The sequence below is a fragment of the Fomitopsis serialis genome, assembly GCF_022376445.1.
Source record: "Fomitopsis serialis strain Sig1Antser10 chromosome Unknown B0H18scaffold_33, whole genome shotgun sequence".
NCBI classification, from domain to species: Eukaryota; Fungi; Basidiomycota; class Agaricomycetes; order Polyporales; family Fomitopsidaceae; genus Fomitopsis; species Fomitopsis serialis.
Genome location: NW_025954993.1, coordinates 108,377 through 125,526, shown reverse-complemented (window position 1 = coordinate 125,526; position 17,150 = coordinate 108,377). Strand labels below are relative to the sequence as shown.

The following is a 17,150-nucleotide window of genomic DNA, read 5'->3' as shown; positions in this document are numbered from 1 at the left end:
AGCATGGTAGTTCGTGCAGTCACTGTGTTGACTAGGGCTTCTGCAGACCGACGTGAAACCCAATGGACAGGGAGGTGGTCAGGCCTCCACGACAGAAAATACAAAGTTAGGAGACATTCCCTTGAAAGACGCGACGGGACGATTCGAAGACTCCTTGGTAAACGTACTGAGGAAATTCATGGACCAGAAGCAGTACCAAGGCTCAGTTGACGAACTCTCTGAAGCCTGGTCGACGCTGGCCAAGGAAGCATGGTCGACCGAAAAGGAGCGCGTCGAACGATGGCGGAATGAAATCAATGCACTACTGGTCTTTGTAAGTCACCTCTATGTCTCTTATCAGCGGCAAGGCGCAGCGGGTCTGAACTCTGTCTTATAGGCCGGCTTATTCTCTGCTGTCGTCACTGCCTTTGTTGCTCCGTACTACGCCGGATTGCTGCCAGCTCCGGACTTCAACACAGATATCTTGGAGCAGCAAACCCAGATATCAGAGCGTACCTTACTGGTCCTCGAACGGATATCCTCGCAACTCGGTGGCGCGGCGACGGGTGCTGCCGTCACGGCTAGCTCATCATCGTTGGCGGCTGCCATGAACCCTTCACTGTCCAGCCCTTCTCCGCCGCCCAATCCACCGCGATGGATCGCCACCGTATGGTTCATCGCCCTGGTATTCAGCCTTTCCGCCGCCTCTATCGCGTTAGCTATCAATCAGTGGCTGAACTTCCACGTCGAGCAAACCGGGCTGCGAAGTGCGCCTCAGAAACTGTGGACCTGGCGGCTCCGACGGGATGCGATCGACAAGTGGAACGTCGAAACCATCGTGAGCCTCCTCCCTTGCCTCTTGCAGATCGCACTCGTTCTCTTCCTCGTGGGCATCATCGGATATCTCCTGGAGATCGGGACCGACATCGCTGTTCCGAGCGCGGTCTTTGTCGGCATACTGCTTCTCTTCCTCGTCGCCACCTCCTTTCTTCCAGCGCTCATTGAATACAGCCCGTACAAGTCACTTCAAGCGTGGTGGATATGCCAAGCCTGCAGATCAACGCAGTATATGGTTTGCTGGTTCGTCCTCTGGCTGCGTCGCGCAATCCTCAGCTCCCTCGGGATTGGACCTCCGACCGAGACTTCATCTCCGCGCGCAGATGACATATATTACTGGATGGAGCCGCTCCGTGCACGTGTCGCTCAGCGTCAAGCTCAGCTGCGTACGTTGATGAAGACGAACTGGCTCGGGCACGAACAACTCTGCCTGCGAAGGTTACTGACTGCCGGCCAGAAAGCCAAGACAACACTGTTCTCGTACGTTTACAACATGACTACGGACATGGACACCCTGTATGCGATGAAAGTCTGCTTTCAGAAGGAATCTCAGTTCCCAGCAGTCCGAGTCGGAGAGGTGGCGGCGATCGGCGAAGCAAGAACGAGTGTATTGTCAAGTCAAGCGTATGCGGATTCACTTGCGCGACTGTCAGGGAAGTCATCCTCCACCCCTGGCAATCAATTGCAATACGATAGTCTGGACAGCACTGCTACTGTTTTGATAGGTCGCATGGTGCTGGACACGTTCACTCGCGCGCATACGGAACTTGATGACAGCCCTCTTGACTTGGACTCAAACCATTGCTTAGCCGGACTCATCCGCGCTATGCCTCTCGCCCATGGAAGCAAAGCCTGCATGACTTTGTTTCAGCATCTACGTGATGACCAACTGTCCATGGCCCAACGAAGAGCCACACTGGACGTTGTACAAAATATATATGTACCAGTCGACTTCCTCGCGGAGGACAGGATGTACCGGCAGAATTTCAGGATGCAGGAGGCGAGAACATACGACTGTGCGCCGCAAACCGAGCTATATCGCCTGAGCGACGTTCAAGGTAAGTCAAACATCCGCTTTAATCGCAAGGGGCGTAAGCTGAAGTTCAGCATAGACTGGGAGTGCATACAGACTGTACTCACGACGGTCTACGCACACGATGACCCTGTATCCACCATCCAAATCATGACAACCGTCCTGGCCATATGCATGTTGTCCGTCAGAAACGAGCACACATTGCCAGCCGAGCCGTACAGGGGAGCTTACCTGGCCGACATGCTCCACCGATTCGACGAGCACTTGGCTACCCTCCGCCGCAAGGAGCTGAAGGACGCTGTGCAACACCTCTCTCCCGCGGCCGTATGCAGACTCGATTGGGTGTTGAATCGCATGTACCACAGCGACATCTATGATTCCTTGGGTACAACCGAGATTCGCCGGGATGCCATGATATGGACAAATCACATCGCGCGGCGACTCCAGTGGCTGCTGGAATGCGATGAATGGACGCCGCCAGGGACGGTCCAAGGGTTCTGCGTTTACTTGCAATTATACGTGGAGTGGACACAATTGCGCCTAGAAGAGGCTGGGATAGACCCGAAAGACTGGTCAGTCATCTTCGCCGCTCAGGATGACACACTGACACTTGCAACAGGGACTCGGAAGGATGGCTCGAATGCGCTCCAGATGAGCCCCAGAGCGAAGGCGATCGACGCGTCGACTCCCCGCAGGCAGCTGGCCCAGGGGCTACATCGGAAGCTGGGAACGAGCAGGCACCGCCGGAGTCGCGAATGGACAGTCTGAAGCGGTCTATAGTGCAATTTATGTGAGCGATGAGCCACACGCCCCACTCGTTCAATCGTCGCTGATCCTTTCTCTAGCCATGCCATCCGACGCAGATTCAGACGGGCTGCCGCGCAGGAACGCGACGCTGAGAAGGGGGCCGCTGGGGCTGATACGAACGCAACACCAGATGCACCCGGTGTGACGGACACCACACCGCCAGGCGTCAGCGACGCCCCGCTGGTGACCACTACAACGCTCGGTGAATCGCCGCAAGGGCAGGACGCGGCCCAGACCGAGCACTCGCAGCTACCAGGTGCCACCGAACCGCGCGCAGACGACTCGGGTGCCACACGCGCAGTTGCAGAGGCAGGAACAGTCGCGGACGAAGGCCGTCAGGACGAACCCGGAAGTGCGGCGATGGAGCACGCAGATCAACGTCAAGGCGGCGACGTGCGTCCGAGTCAGGAGGGATTAACTGCACCATACGACGCGCCTACGCAACTGTCCAAGTCGCACTGCGAGCCATGCAGCCAGAGTCAGAACGATGGCTGATTCGGAGGACGGAGGATGGTGGCATCGACGTCACGGTGTACGTCGTACGTTGCTGGATAGACCACCACCGCCGAATGCTGACGTTCACCGCAGGCGGACAGCATGCATCGACTTTTGACGAACCGTGACGGTGATGGATGAATCTCTCGGTGCACGAACGATTTCTGGGGCTGCGATGGGCTAGTTTCTCGTGTATGTACTCTGGTTCTCGGTATAGCTGTTTGTGATAAGTTTGTGTAAGCTATGGTCTCGGAGTCTCGATACGAACGGGTTCACTGACTGTGTGTACGATACACTTGTGTTCACCGACCGGATCGCCTGGAGCTTCCGCGAACGGGCGTTGCTGTCCAACGTCTGTATTATGTGATGTACTATTCGTTCGGTACAACTCGCCTCCTGTACATCTGCTTGGAACCGCTATTGGACTATCGCGTATCAACATAACGCGCCACGTCCCGTCGAGCGGTGTGCGACAAGCGAGGGCAGATATAAGTGGGAAAAAAGTATATTGTGAGTTCTGAACATATTTCGCGACGACCATTACAATTTGTGCCGCCGTGGCCACTAGACAATATGCGCAGTCTTCTGTGCTACCCTGAGACAGCAACATTGCTCGTACGTCGCGCCGGGTTGACGGACCTGCCTCGGTCACTGACTCACTGGTGCACCAGCATCTGTGTAGACTAGGTAAGCTTTAGTACATACCGTAGTCTCGTCCCTCGGTCATCACCACCTCCCGCTCTCACAAGCCTCGCATGCGGCAACTCGCATCCTTCCAGTCTTGTCTGGAACTCATGCACTCATGTCTGGACGCCTGGCGGAAGGGCGCCACCTTCGACGCGGTATCACTTGACACGACTGTCGACCGTGCAGCCGGTTCGGTCGAGAAGGCGGATGCTGGACGGCGCTCGCGGATGAGTTGACATTGAGGGATAAAGAAGCGAATGTATACAACCGAAGGGATTTGTAACGAAGCAGGAAGACGAGAACTGTAGACGAACAAGACAGGACGTACGTACCGCCGGCAAGAGGCCTCAGAGTCATTGGCGGTGGGAGCTCAAGCGACGTCATCCAACTCCTTGACTCGGATCTCCTAAATTGGAGGTTCCACCGGTGTGTATGCGCACGAAGACGGGGAGGCATGTGTTGTCCAGGACGATTCCGCGGCAGTCTGACGTCAGCTGAGCCACGCGTCCCGCGCGTCATGCGCCCGTTCTTGTAGCAGCGGCGTGTTCCTGCGTACGACCAGAGCGATGCGTGTGCAGCTGAAGTTGCGATGTCGATTGAGGGTCGCGGGGAGTGGAAAGTAAGTTAGTAGAAATGTTGCCCGGCGCCAATTGAGCTCGTCGAGGAGGAGACACCCGTCCTCCGACAATCGTCCGAGGCGCGTCTTGGGCGCGTCGCAGGCTGTCGTTCCCCTCCATTGACGACAGCGAGCCTCAGCGAGAACTCTTGGGCACCTTCTTCTCCTCGCCGTATACCACGCTGGCAGTCGCCGTTCACGTAGCCTCTGGATCCAACGACACACACCTCAAGAGCCCCGCCTCTGCTGCACTCCTCCCCGGCTACTCACCAATATTCTACGCATACCCGCTCACGCTTCCTCTGGCCCCGTTCATGAATACGACTTGAAGACACCTCGCTACGTTGCCCTTCGTCCCTGGCTGGTTCTCGCATCCGCCCTCCCAGGAATGTCGACCGCTGAACGGCATCGGTCTCGCCGGCGTGCCACCCCGTATCTCTGTGTGCTCCTGTCCGTTCGGCTTGCTAGGAGCATCTCTACTTGAGTCTCTCGACCACCTGAAGTACCCATCGCCAGGTCAGCGCTGCTGGAGTAACCATCCCGTTGACCGTCGAGTACCGTGGGCCAAGCCGCATGTGTGCCTTCTCGCTCGTTGGCCCTCTACTGGTAGTGCGCGGCCCGGGCAGTGATTACGGGTGAGTACCGCGCCTCTCTAACGTTCAACGGACCATAGCGTGATTCGGGACACGACGACAGGTATACGTGCCAGCAAAGCTAGTTCAAATCCGAACGTGTGCTGCTGGTAAGTAGGTTGTCCGGAATCATATCTCGCCCTTAAATCTGACTCACGCTCTGCTCCTCTCGCGCCTGGTATCGCCGTAAGCACCCGCTGCCTTGTCGACTCTCGCGTCACAGAGTAAGCACTCAACTCAAGTGCGTAGTAGCATCGGCTGACCTGCGGCGGGTCGACAGGGACGTCCGTCATTCGAGGCGGAGTGTCGGTCAAGAGCCACTGTGATGGAGTAGATCTCGCCTTACATAGTCTGTCGAGCCCCGCGCGCGATTGAGCTTGGTATTGCCCGAACAATTTCCAATGCAATCATTCCACCGGTACCACAACACAGGCTGCGAACAATCTACCACGTCCCTTTCTCCCGACTACATGCTTTTCACCTACGGCGGCCCACCGATTCACACACCTAGTGTGACGAACGCGCTCTGTTCGCAAATCATACTCCCCGAAGGTGAGTATATGCGTACAGAGGTCGTTGCCGGCTCACTCGTATGATGCGTTTAGTCTTCATCGCAGTCGCGGCGAACCGCACTGCGTCTCTGTACGTCATGTAAACTCACGGTGTACACCCGCCAAGACTGGTGCATACAGCTGACCCGGTCCCCACGGCGGTCGTACTCGGCGTCGGTCCCCGGATTGAACAGGATCTGCTACATACGGTGAGCTCGATTTGTCGATAGCGCAAATTTGCTACGATATCCGATGTCCCCGTCGTTGGACACACGCAGCCGTAGTTGATTTGCTACCCCGTGATGCTACTCGCGCAGGCTGCCGTATCGTGTTCAGTCTGCATGTGATTCCGTCTGATCATTGTTCAGTATGCGCAGTTCTCGGTTGTCTACTGTGTAGGTGGCATCATCAAAGATCAACCCCATCAGTACCCTCCACGCCGCGATAACCGGAGGTCAGCCATCTGGAACCGAACGCGAGGCTGCGCAGAACCCGGAGACTCGATATCCCAGCTCAAGGCGAGCCTTCGATCAAGGAGGCCCGAAAAGCGTGGTACGTTCTAAATCTGGATTCACCGTGCTGGCTGCTCATGTCCCTGTACCTCATAGAGACCCGACGCGTCGTTTGCGATCCCACGTCCTCACAACGGGAAGCTATGTCCGACTCGCATGTCCCATTAGACGATGTGTCGTCCCGGAAGTTTGGAGGCAACGAAGGCTGTCCGGACGCCGATTGAGATGCGATCCTCGTTTCTCGCAGGGACGTTTGTGTCCCCGCCATTGTGATGTCTGCGCGCACGCCCCGTATTTTGTAAATACAGAACCTTACCACTCCCTTCGGACAGCTTCTGACGGTGTCAACGATTGCTCAGTATCAACTAACGCACCGTACGTTGCCAATACCTACCCGTTCATTACTCTAGTATGCTCGTAGGACGAATACATACCCGTCGACGACTTATATCGGCACAGGAGAATTGAAGGATGGACCCCAGCTATGCAGGACACGCGATGACATCGTACCTGCTTTGACGTGGATCGTCGGTGGTCTATCATGGAGGAGCATTGATACGCGACTGGTCGGGTACAACCGCAGACGACCGGTAGCGATGCGATCTTGCGCGCTTCACAGACGGACGCTAAATTTAGTTGCGCGGCTCGACGAGTTCCTGACGTCAGACCTCCTTCCTTCACACTGGTTCAAGTTCCTGGCCGCTGCCTCGACCTCCCACACAGCAGCATCCATTCGGCCAGCGGACGACCCCTCTGGACGTGCTCCACGTATCCGCAGGCCAGCAACGCGAGGACGTCGGGCGCGCACGGACAGGTGGCGTGAGGCCACGTGTTGTACCGTATTAGCTGGGTAAGCGTCTGGAATGCTCAACGCCGACTGATCGTACACCAGCTGCATCTCGTCGCGACTCCTACTTATATTGCACCTAACAATCCCTCTATCGCCCATGGGCCGCTCACCTCTCTCGCTCCGAGTCTCAGCTCGCTCTCCCAGTCTCACCGCCGCCTCTACGCGCCGCTCACGTCGATACGGACCACAGTCGCGTCTAGCACCCATGGGCTCCTGTACGGCCAGGGTCCGTGAACGCGTGTCCTACGATACGCGTTCCACGCTTTCCAGCTCGGTATATGCGACTTGGTTGACTGCTCTGCAACCCGCAGAATGGCCTCCTGAGCTAGCAGCGCTGGAGAGGGTTGAGTGGCGGTACGTGTCCGTGTCTCGTGTGCCGCGATCTTCACTGACGACGGGCGAGCTACATCAGCACGCACGAAGTCAGGATGAGGACACGACGTACGTACCGGAGACACCAGCAGGGCGGGCGGGCTGGATGACACGAGACGTGGAGGGCGAGCACGGGCTGAGCTGGTGGACGCGTCAGACGGTACGCGCATCAAACACGCACGGACGCACCTCACTGAAGGTTGAATGCGCAGAACGACGAGTCGAGATCAACTCGCTGTACTGCGGCGTGCACCGAGCAACCTGGAAAGAGAAGTCAGCAACGACGCACTCAGACGGAGGAAGAATGTGGCCGGAGTTGGAAGGCTGGGTGCGCGTTGCGCGGGAGACGAGGATGTGAGAGGGAAGATGGAGGAGGCTAGTAGCGAGCAGAAAAAGGTGCGAATGCAGGTCGTCTCCGTCCTTGTCCACACGCTCACGAACCGCAGAAACGCGGACCGACAGACGTCTTGGAGACCATTCCAGACCCGCGCGAGCCGTCACACAGACAGTAATCACAGGATACTGGGATCCGTATTGGAGGCGTTCCGAGACTCTGACCTGGTGTAGATTCTTCGTGGTCGCCGTCAGATCTTCGCGGGATGCGGTGAGACACGAATGGCGTCGCAGCATAGCCCAAGGCAAGGTGAGCATATGTCTCCTGATATTCCTCGGCTCATTTTTGTGGCTGAGGAGCGACGATGCCTGACATGCGTACGCACATGTGCGGTTATGAAGCTCGGCAGACTCCCAAGGTGTGGTCCCTTAGCATCAGTTGATTCTGTCAGTGAGGACTGCTCATGGGGTAGTTGTCGCCGATGTATTCGAAGTCTACAGCGTCGCGGGGTCGTGATTAGGCCATCAATAACAAACACGACTGCCGTTTCGTCCAAAATCGGATCTGTTCGTTGGCGGTCTAGACGCTATAGCCATGCCTAGCAGGTGAGAAGACAGTTAGCCTGCTGCGCACCCACTCAATCTCGTCGTACTCACACCTGTTTGTCATAGACCCGTCCGTACATCGTGCTAGACCCTCCATGAACTAAGTACGCAAGCGGTCCATTGCACTTCGAGAAGCTACGCGAGGCCGATCGCATGCTGGTAAGTGTGGAGGCGGCGACGACGTCGCAAACGCAGACCCGTAGCTTCCGTTGTATGACTCGGACCGGCCGCTCAGCTATTACCGGGGCCCGGGGCTGTTGACTCGTCGGACCCAGCGAACGTACCACGACGTTCTCTCGTCTTGATCATGACATCGGAAGCCTCACCCGGACGAGCCCTTCGCGTACATCGCTGTGTTGGTCGCGTCACTTGATGTGCATAAGACGAGATGGCGACGTTCCACGACGGCGACTCCTCTCAACACGCCGACTGTAGTTACGGTCTCGTACTATCCTCATCGTGTCTGCGACTCGCGTCTCGGTCGGTTGTCGTTGCACCACCAGATTTGCTTATGTCTCTGCTCGCGTTGTGTGCGTCTTGCAGTAGCACCAGTCCGTTTTGTATTCGTGCTTATCTATGCATAATGAATGTGGATACATTATTGACATAAAGTGCAACTCGTCCTGCCAATGATACGAACTCAGTGCAACTACTACAACAATCTACCTAGTTACCACCGCAACGCCCACAAGCACAGTGCACACGCACTCGAGTCCGCAGAGGTTTCGCGAGAGGTAGACAGTCGCCGTAAATGACCAACGAGACTTGCTGTCCTCGGCCTGTGCTCCCCTTTCTCGGCCAGAGTCAATGAGTGTGTTGAGGCCCAATTGGCTAGCAACAATACGAGGTACGATGTGTACCTATTTGCGGAACGTAGCTCACTCACACATAGATCTGACGCATCTATGGTCAGCATCCATAATCTTCAGTTATTAGCCTCGTTTCGTCGAAGCGCAGGACTTGAGCTGGAAAGGATTATACAGAACCGGTCGACGTCTGTACGAACCGACCCACGACCGCGATCTCTGCGATGATAGCGCACTCGCGCCCTAATCCGACACGATAGCCGGAACCAGACGAGCGTCGGAACATTGGAAGGTCTTTTGCTCAACTTTCGCTCCAGCGGGCGCGCGGCTGACGAATGTGGCTCATTGCCTTGATTGTGGTCGATGAGCATGTCTTGACTCAGTACTCAGGGCCTATCGGGCATCCTGGCCTGTTGAAAGACAAAGTCAGTTGGATGAATGAGTACAGAGCGAAGCTCGCTCACGTCTGCCTATCAGGCGACGATTTCTTCCGAGCGGCCAGGTCGGATCATTGTCCATCCAGCAAAGACGCAGGTGGGACGATGATGTTTGCGGACACGCTGCACTTCCGCGCATTGTCCAAGAAGTTGGTCAGTTGGGTCGCGTAGAGATATTCCAGGGTGTTGTAACAGGTCGACGAGGAGAAGGCGGACGAGACGCCGAGCATCTCATAACGGGAATGGGAATTGGCTGGACGGTGGGATCATCGGTGGTTGAGACGCGCATCACAAGCGAGGGGGATGTACCTGGTTGTAGCGGACGGAACCGGGTCTGGGAGACGCACTGCGCATAAATGCGTTTGCAGCAGGCCGGGGGCGGCAACATTTGACAAGGGTGGTAAGCTTTACAGGCCCGCCTTCGTGCCGATCTCGATGTCTAACAGCGCGTCGCCCACGTTGGGTGCGGTCGAATGGGCGAGCGACGAAGCTGTCTGAACCTGCGAAGTCTTTAACCTTGGTTGGTCGAATGCTTTTGTGCTTGGTCAAGCCGTTTCGCGTGCTGTGTTGTATGACCTTTGACATCGCTACGCAAAATGATCCCCAGTACGTACTTGCTCTTCGTGTCCCGATCGCTAAGCCTGAGAGGTTGTCGTGGAAGGGGTAGTGTCCACGAGATCTGTCTTCCATTGCATCCGTCGGTACGGTCCGTCTTCTGTGCATCCCAGCGCCCACGGTAACTAGCAGGCACCATGCCATAAACCATCTTCGAAGGTTGTAACTGAATCGCTGCGAGTGAATGATGTTGGACTCACCACATCCGAGACAAATCAGTCTCGAAGGGCGACGACGGGTGTACCACGCCCAAGCTAAACCTTATCTGGGGTGCGCCGTATGCATCAGAGGATGACGAGCAATGGATGGACAGGTAAGCACCGATCGCCACCCGCTCACGAAATGATCCTGCTCACCTCCCGTGTCACGACGACGAGCATCGTTCGACGTTCTAATCATACAAACAGCAGCACAGCGAAAGCATAAGTCGTCAGCAAGGATCGAACGCACGAGGGTAGCTACCACGTACCACCTCGCAGCCAGGCCATCTGTGCCTTGGATCCCCGCAGACTCACACAGCGCTTCTCCGCGCTGCCCTCCTACGCCACAAGCCCGACTGCGACATCGACGCCTACACACGGACGCGCAATGCGGCATTCGAAGATCGTTCGAGACCACTACGGGGTCTTGCCGGATGATGAGAAGGGGTGGGGCGGGGACAGGGTCGTGTCTGCTGACTGGAGGACACGGAGACAACGCCTGTAGTACGTGCGTGGTTCGCTCAAAGAAGTTCGAGTATCGACGATGGTGGGACGCTGTAATCCTCGCATCAGTGTGGCACCTTACAGAGATCGCACCGTAAATACGCACCTGCGACCGCTCTGCGAAAGACCACGTGTCCCCGCAATTCATCTGGGATTCCCCGGAGGAGCAAAATGTGATAGCCTCCTCATTATTCCTCAGACACGCGGCTCTAGTTGAACGTGTAGCTGCCACAGGGAGACAAATCTCCGCGTTGCTGCGGCGTATGAGGCGTTCGACGTCGCTCGCCGACGTCGTGGACACATCCTAGCGTAATAAACGACATACGCATCGGGTCGGACGTCCAGGTACACGACAGCGAGATGAAACATGCCTCATCGACGCCTGAAAGCCATGGCGAGATCTGCAGCATCTGCTCGGAGGTGTGGGTGGGCCCACCAATCACCGGCATCGCGCTGAACGAGCGCGAGCGTGTGTCCTAGCGGTGATAACGAGACGCGGTAGACGCACCTGTCTTGGAAGGCGACAAGACAAGACAGTGTAAAATGCAGAGCTGAGGTATGGTTCGCGGAATTGTAAAGAGGGTGAGGTTGCCGACGAGGGCGTGGAACCTGCGTGGGACCGATCCCTGTGAGAGGAAGGCTGAAGACTGACTTCCCGCTAAGCGACCGCCACCCGTTGCACGGCCACGTCGGTCGAAAACCCTGCAGTGAGGTCATAAACGCCTATTCAACTAATGATTCTGTGGTTACCAGAGTGGATACTTATGCAGACGACGACCTGCGACAACGTCAAGGTCGCAACGACACCTGCCAGGCGTACCAGTCACTTGTGACATAGCTCTGTAAAGAAACCCGTACAAGGAGGGTGAGCAAGACGACTCGCATCATTGCGTGTTGTTCCACTCACCGAGGTTCAGCCCTCCTCTGAGTCGTCCGATCCCGGCGAACTTGGACTCTCCTGTACTTACTACTCAGCGACCAAGTCCCCCACATTCCGTCAATCTCACGAGCGTTGATGTGCGGCGCGCACTAGTCCCAGCGCTCTCCGTGCGTGGCCCATGGGTGTACTGCGGAGGAGCGATGAGTGATCGAAGACAGACATTGAGACAGCGCAGACGCGCACAGAGGCGACCGGTAAAGATGTGATCTTGGGCGCTCCCCGGATGCTAAATTCGCCTCCTCTCGGTCCGGCTCAAGTGTAAAGATGTGATCTTGGGCGCTTCGCGGATACTAATTACCCCTCCACGGTTTAGTCCCAACTATCCAACAGGACCACGGCACGGACATAACAGCAATGTTCGAGACAACCCCTACTGCGAAGCTGATACATAAGTATCTAAGGATTCACAATTCCCCGTGAGCGTGGCACTACAAAGTTCGTTGTGATAGGTGCGGCAACGCTTTTCATTCAGTACGCGAGACGGTAGTCTAGGATGCGTGATACCAGAGGTACGAGAACGGCTCGGAAAGAGGCCTGCACAAGTCACTAAGCCAAGCAATACTGAGTCTAGTGCAGTAACGCAGTGCATCACCTCCTCCTCGATGCCTATCCAGAGAGGAAACATCGATGCGTGAGTATGCCATCTCGAGGCTGTTCGCCTCGAATCCACGAGATGGGGATAAGGTCGTCGGTCAAGCTATGGCGTAAGACGTGAGGGGCGACAAGCGCGAGTAGATTAGGATGCAGGGTTCCACGGCAGGAGTCTCGCTCGACGATCGTGCAAGTGGGCACCTGTACGCTCCCGTCGCTGTGAGATCATTTTACACGCTACCACGATGAGCCAATTCAGAATGTTTAGACGGTGTGGAGTACGTTCGCGGATGGCACACCTGTTGTTATGGCTGTAGACCGGACCGCGGCGGTGTGCGATGCATAGCTTCGACCTGTGGATGACCCATTGGTCGCCGTCTCCGAGTGTCTTAGTGCATGACGGATACGCATATGTTCTTGACTTAGTTATGCGAAGTCTGAAGAAGAAGACGATCCTGAGCACAAGTCGAACGTCAACAGAGGTCGTGAAAAGCGGGGACGTATTACTGACCTTAGGGAGGCGTCGCATACCGGATGCTGAGCAGTGGACACCCAAACAATCGCGGCGACCGGAGCGACGATTCCTCAGCAATACCGCGTCCCAACTACCGCCTACAGAGATGGCGCCAAGGTGAGAGCCGCATGATATGAGGCGCAACCAAGGGCTGCTCTCCGTCACGTCGTCCGTCCGAAGGTCCTTGTAGCGTTCGGAAATCCTAGCACGACCAATTCGGGCTTTGTGCTGTTTGGTTGACATCCGTCGCGGCGATACGGCAATATTAGCTAGCGAAAGTGAGCTTACACGTACTCAGTCATTCGGAAGCACGTACACAGAAAGAACGAACCCGCGATGCATGCTCGCGAAAAGAAGGCTCCTCGCATCCGTGCGTATCTACGCCGAGCGCGGCCCACGGTGTTACAATAACCGCCGTGTCTGCTGCACTTAGAGAACGAGATCACTGTTTGAGGGAGGAGAGACGAGGAAAGGAAGAGGTAAGCATCGGTCTGGCGAAGCAAAGGGGATGTCGAAAGGCAGCCTCAGTGTAGTGCATTCAGCGGTATGGGCAGGCTCCAGTGGTAGCATCTGTCGCTTCACATTTTGACTAAGAGGGACCGCCGCACATGCCAGACACGGGGAGCAAGAAGTCATCTCTGTCGAGGGCACAAAGTCGACTGTCGTGGGCGGAAGCAAGTTGTGGAGCGCGTGCGAGACACGAGCGCCAATTCGCGGTCAGGCGCCGGCTCTGGTGACCGTCCACCGCGCGCGCGACGTCGATTCTCCCTCTCACCTCGAGCATGGATGCTATTCAGTTAGGTAGTCGATCGACTCGACACCGTCGTCCTCACGATCGGAGCAGCCGACCTGACGATTCCAGTAATCCGTTTCGCAGCAAACTCGCACATCGTTCTTGCATCATTCCATAGCCCTCGAGTTTGCCTCACCTCTGCGTGACAGACGCCTTGAACCTCCCCTTTTTTCGCGGTACGTGTCAGTGTTCCATCCGAACACGCACGTAAGTAGAGTCCTCGCCTCGTTCGTAGTTTCGCACAGGTTCATGTGAGGCTCTTGAGGTCCGTGCGAGCTTGACATTGAGCGCCCGCTGTCGCTGAGCCTGTTCATTTCATCTGCCCAATCACCACACTTACGGCCCCAATATGTGGACGGGCGTAGACCCTCGAGCCCATTCAGCTGTCTCATGGATGACCATGGTACAGCCGACGTGCAGTCTCGTGGAATGGGATGGGATGGGCCGACCTCGGCCGACCACAACCGTCTCATGGAAGGTGATTGAGTCGGCCGAGCACAAGGCGGGCAAGGCGGCACAAGGCGGGCAAGGCGGTGCGTGGGATGATTGGCTGACCCAGACATTCTCGCCCAGCCGACCATTCTGTCTCACCCAAGATGATGCACTATCCGACTCTCGGCTGGAAAGCTTTTGCAGCCGACCACCGTCTTGATCCAGCCGACCTTCTTGTCTCGCCCAAGACGATGCACTATCCGACTCTCGGCTGGAAAGCTTTTGCAGCCGACCACCGTCTTGATCCAGCCGACCTTCTTGTCTCGCCCAAGACGATGCACTATCCGACTCTCGGCTGCAAAGCTTTTGCAGCCGACCACCGTCTTGATCCAGCCGACCTTCTTGTCTCGCCCAAGACGATGCACTATCCGACTCTCGGCTGCAAAGCTTTTGCAGCCGACCACCGTCTTGATCCAGCCGACCTTCTTGTCTCGCCCAAGACGATGCACTATCCGACTCTCGGCTGCAAAGCTTTTGCAGCCGACCACCGTCTTGATCCAGCCGACCTTCTTGTCTCGCCCAAGATGATGCACTATCCGACTCTCGGCTGCAAAGCTTTTGCAGCCGACCACCGTCTTGATCCAGCCGACCTTCTTGTCTCGCCCAAGACGATGCACTATCCGACTCTCGGCTGGAGAAAATCTGTAGCCGACCACAGTCTGGATTCAGCCGACTGTCTTGTCTCACCCAAGACAATGCATGAGCCGAGCATCAGCTGAGGTATCTTTCCTGGCCGATATCCGTCTTGACTCAGCCAACCTTCTTGGACCTTCTTGACCTTCTTGACCTTCTTACTCACTAAGACCTTTTTGACCCAAGGTAACTAATGGTTGGCTCATCTTCGTCAATACCAACGTGTTAAGGAGGTATCTAGGCGGGCAAATGCCAATGATGTTTCAAGGCGGAAAGTGTCAAGGAGGATGTCAAGATGGCGAGCATATTGAAGAAGCCTTCTTGGAGGTATCAAGACGGACAATGTCAAGACGGACAATGTCAAGACGGACAATGTCAAGACGGACAATGTCAAGACGGACAATGTCAAGACGGACAATGTCAAGACGGACATTTTAAGACAGACATGTTAAGACGGACATGTTAAGACGGACATGTTAAGACGGACATGTTAAGACGGACATGTTAAGACGGACATGTTAAGACGGACATGTCAAGACGGGCATGTCAAGACGGGCATGTCAAGACGGGCATGTCAAGACGGACTGGTCAAGAAGCCTCCTTGACACTCACTGTCTTGATAACCTCCTTGACATTATCGGATGTCCACCTTGACAAGACGGACAAGGCGGAGAGTATGCATCTTGATTCTCGACTCAACTTGAATGGTATGTACGTGCAACACTGTATGCTGTTTGCTCATTGGTTTGGGGCCAATGGTGTGGATGTATTATTGAACATGTCCTATAAGTTTGTACTGGGTCTATATGACTCTATAGACAGTCTTTATGGTGGGTATATCAGCAAATAGAGATGCAACGGCAAGACATTGAGGTAACCCTTGTTCTGTCAGAGACTTAGAGTGATTCATGAGCAATTGACAATGATGATACTTCGCTGATCTACTGAATTTGCTGTGGAACTATAGTAGTAGATTAGGCAAGCCACTCACGTAGGCCATTAGCCTCATTGTTGTATATGTAAAGAGCACTTTGACTTTGTGTAATCTCAGCTCATATGAGAAGAGGATCTTCGGATATGTTTCAAAAATGCTGTGTTGTTTGGAGATATTGAGAGGCATGTGGATTAGTTCTCAGCTTCTGCAAGACAATTGTCACAATCAAATGCATACAGGAGTTGTATTCATGCTGTGCCTATGGTATATGTTGCTGCTGGCAATTCCACGAAGCAATCTGGCAATGTTATAGCTTGAGATAGCTAAGAAGGTTATACATGGAGAGCATGTCTTAGACAAATGCATCCCACGGTTCAATTCTCACAGAATTGTATACTGGCCATGTACTACATATATTTATGCTTGGTACAAAGTCTCATAGCATATGGCAGCACAGAGGGGAAGTTATAATGAGAACAAGACCATCCCGGGCGACTCGGGGACATGACCGAGGCAATGTGCGAGGGCAAATCACTGGAGAGAGTTCACATATTTAATGAGCACTCTCTGGCTGCATACTCGTTGTCCGCTCCTTCATACTTCTATACCACTGAATCATAACAAGGATTGTACTGAACATATGATTATGGTATTTCGAAGTAGTAGTAGTCTCACCCATGCTCCCTCTCGTCCAAGATATTGATTATCGTTACTAGTATTATATACCTAACTTCACAGACAATGCATCTCAGTCTCATTTGCCTTCACACTCATTTTCAAGAGACTGAGTTCCTCATACACTGGCTTGCTACATGTTCGAACTCGAGAAACAGGTCGGCGAGTGTGTGAGATGGTGGGCAAACAAGACGGCAGGCAACGCGAACGGCCAATGTACAAGACGGTGGGTGAGCGGAACAGCAAGTCGAGCCATGTGGGAGATGGCAGGCAAGACAGTAGGATAGGAGAGATGAGCAGGACACTGGTTGGTGGGTAATATGGTAGATAGGCAAGTAGATAGGCAACACGGTAGACAAAACCGTGACAGTAGGTGGGTAGGCGAGACGGCGAACAGGTAAGACAGTAGGCCAACGAAATCGGCGACAGACAGACGGAAACGGGCAGATGAGAGCCTCCTGGGGTAGCGAGAATGTCGAGCAAGGGCGTATGCATGGAGTGGGGATGTAGAGAGGACGAGGCCGGGGTGCGTCGCGCGATTGTGTGAAGAAGGGTGGAGGGCGACAGGCGGGGGTAATTACCGCAGTCAGCCCTTCTCATTTCTCCTCTCTGTCGACCTTCCTGCTCCTCTCCTTGCGGTGACTCGTCCTTGTGTTAGTTGGGGCCTCCTTGGGGTGCCTTGAAGCATGCATCGACATGCCGTACG

At 55.2% G+C, this 17,150-nt stretch overlaps 6 protein-coding genes across 6 annotated transcripts; 4 read left to right on the top strand and 2 right to left on the bottom strand.

The window, feature by feature from the left end:
- Positions 1–799: 799 nt before the first annotated feature.
- On the top strand, positions 800–1,012 carry B0H18DRAFT_818723 (uncharacterized protein; the record flags this gene model as incomplete). The annotated part of the gene is made up of 1 exon (XM_048039273.1): positions 800–1,012. A coding segment is annotated over one exon (213 nt), but the record flags the coding sequence as incomplete, so codon positions are not given.
- A 158-nt stretch (positions 1,013–1,170) lies between these two features.
- B0H18DRAFT_1007349 (uncharacterized protein) lies at positions 1,171–2,206 on the top strand. Its single transcript, XM_048028727.1, has 2 exons — positions 1,171–1,874; positions 1,924–2,206. The coding sequence occupies exons 1-2, from the start codon at positions 1,211–1,213 to the stop codon at positions 1,926–1,928; spliced, it is 669 nt and encodes a 222-aa protein (XP_047893369.1). The 5' UTR covers positions 1,171–1,210; the 3' UTR covers positions 1,929–2,206.
- Positions 2,207–2,260: 54 nt separating this feature from the next.
- Positions 2,261–3,556, top strand: B0H18DRAFT_1007340 (uncharacterized protein; the record flags this gene model as incomplete). Its single annotated transcript, XM_048028726.1, has 4 exons — positions 2,261–2,421; positions 2,469–2,639; positions 2,695–3,188; positions 3,245–3,556. The coding sequence occupies 3 exons, from the start codon at positions 2,261–2,263 to the stop codon at positions 3,149–3,151; spliced, it is 789 nt and encodes a 262-aa protein (XP_047893368.1). The 3' UTR covers positions 3,152–3,188; positions 3,245–3,556.
- Positions 3,557–5,487: 1,931 nt separating this feature from the next.
- B0H18DRAFT_1119157 (uncharacterized protein) lies at positions 5,488–5,741 on the top strand (the record flags this gene model as incomplete). The annotated part of the gene is made up of 2 exons (XM_048033908.1): positions 5,488–5,638; positions 5,692–5,741. 2 exons carry the CDS (start codon positions 5,488–5,490, stop codon positions 5,739–5,741), a joined length of 201 nt encoding a protein of 66 aa, XP_047893367.1.
- Positions 5,742–6,988: 1,247 nt separating this feature from the next.
- Positions 6,989–7,960, bottom strand: B0H18DRAFT_1007328 (uncharacterized protein). The gene is given in 5 exon segments (XM_048028725.1): positions 6,989–7,120; positions 7,131–7,353; positions 7,404–7,531; positions 7,584–7,767; positions 7,817–7,960. The coding sequence occupies 4 exon segments, from the start codon at positions 7,847–7,849 to the stop codon at positions 7,243–7,245; spliced, it is 456 nt and encodes a 151-aa protein (XP_047893366.1). The 5' UTR covers positions 7,850–7,960; the 3' UTR covers positions 6,989–7,120; positions 7,131–7,242.
- A 6,337-nt stretch (positions 7,961–14,297) lies between these two features.
- B0H18DRAFT_954893 (uncharacterized protein) lies at positions 14,298–15,268 on the bottom strand (the record flags this gene model as incomplete). Its single annotated transcript, XM_048042297.1, has 3 exons — positions 14,298–14,833; positions 15,002–15,072; positions 15,207–15,268. 3 exons carry the CDS (start codon positions 15,266–15,268, stop codon positions 14,298–14,300), a joined length of 669 nt encoding a protein of 222 aa, XP_047893365.1.
- Positions 15,269–17,150: the final 1,882 nt, after the last annotated feature.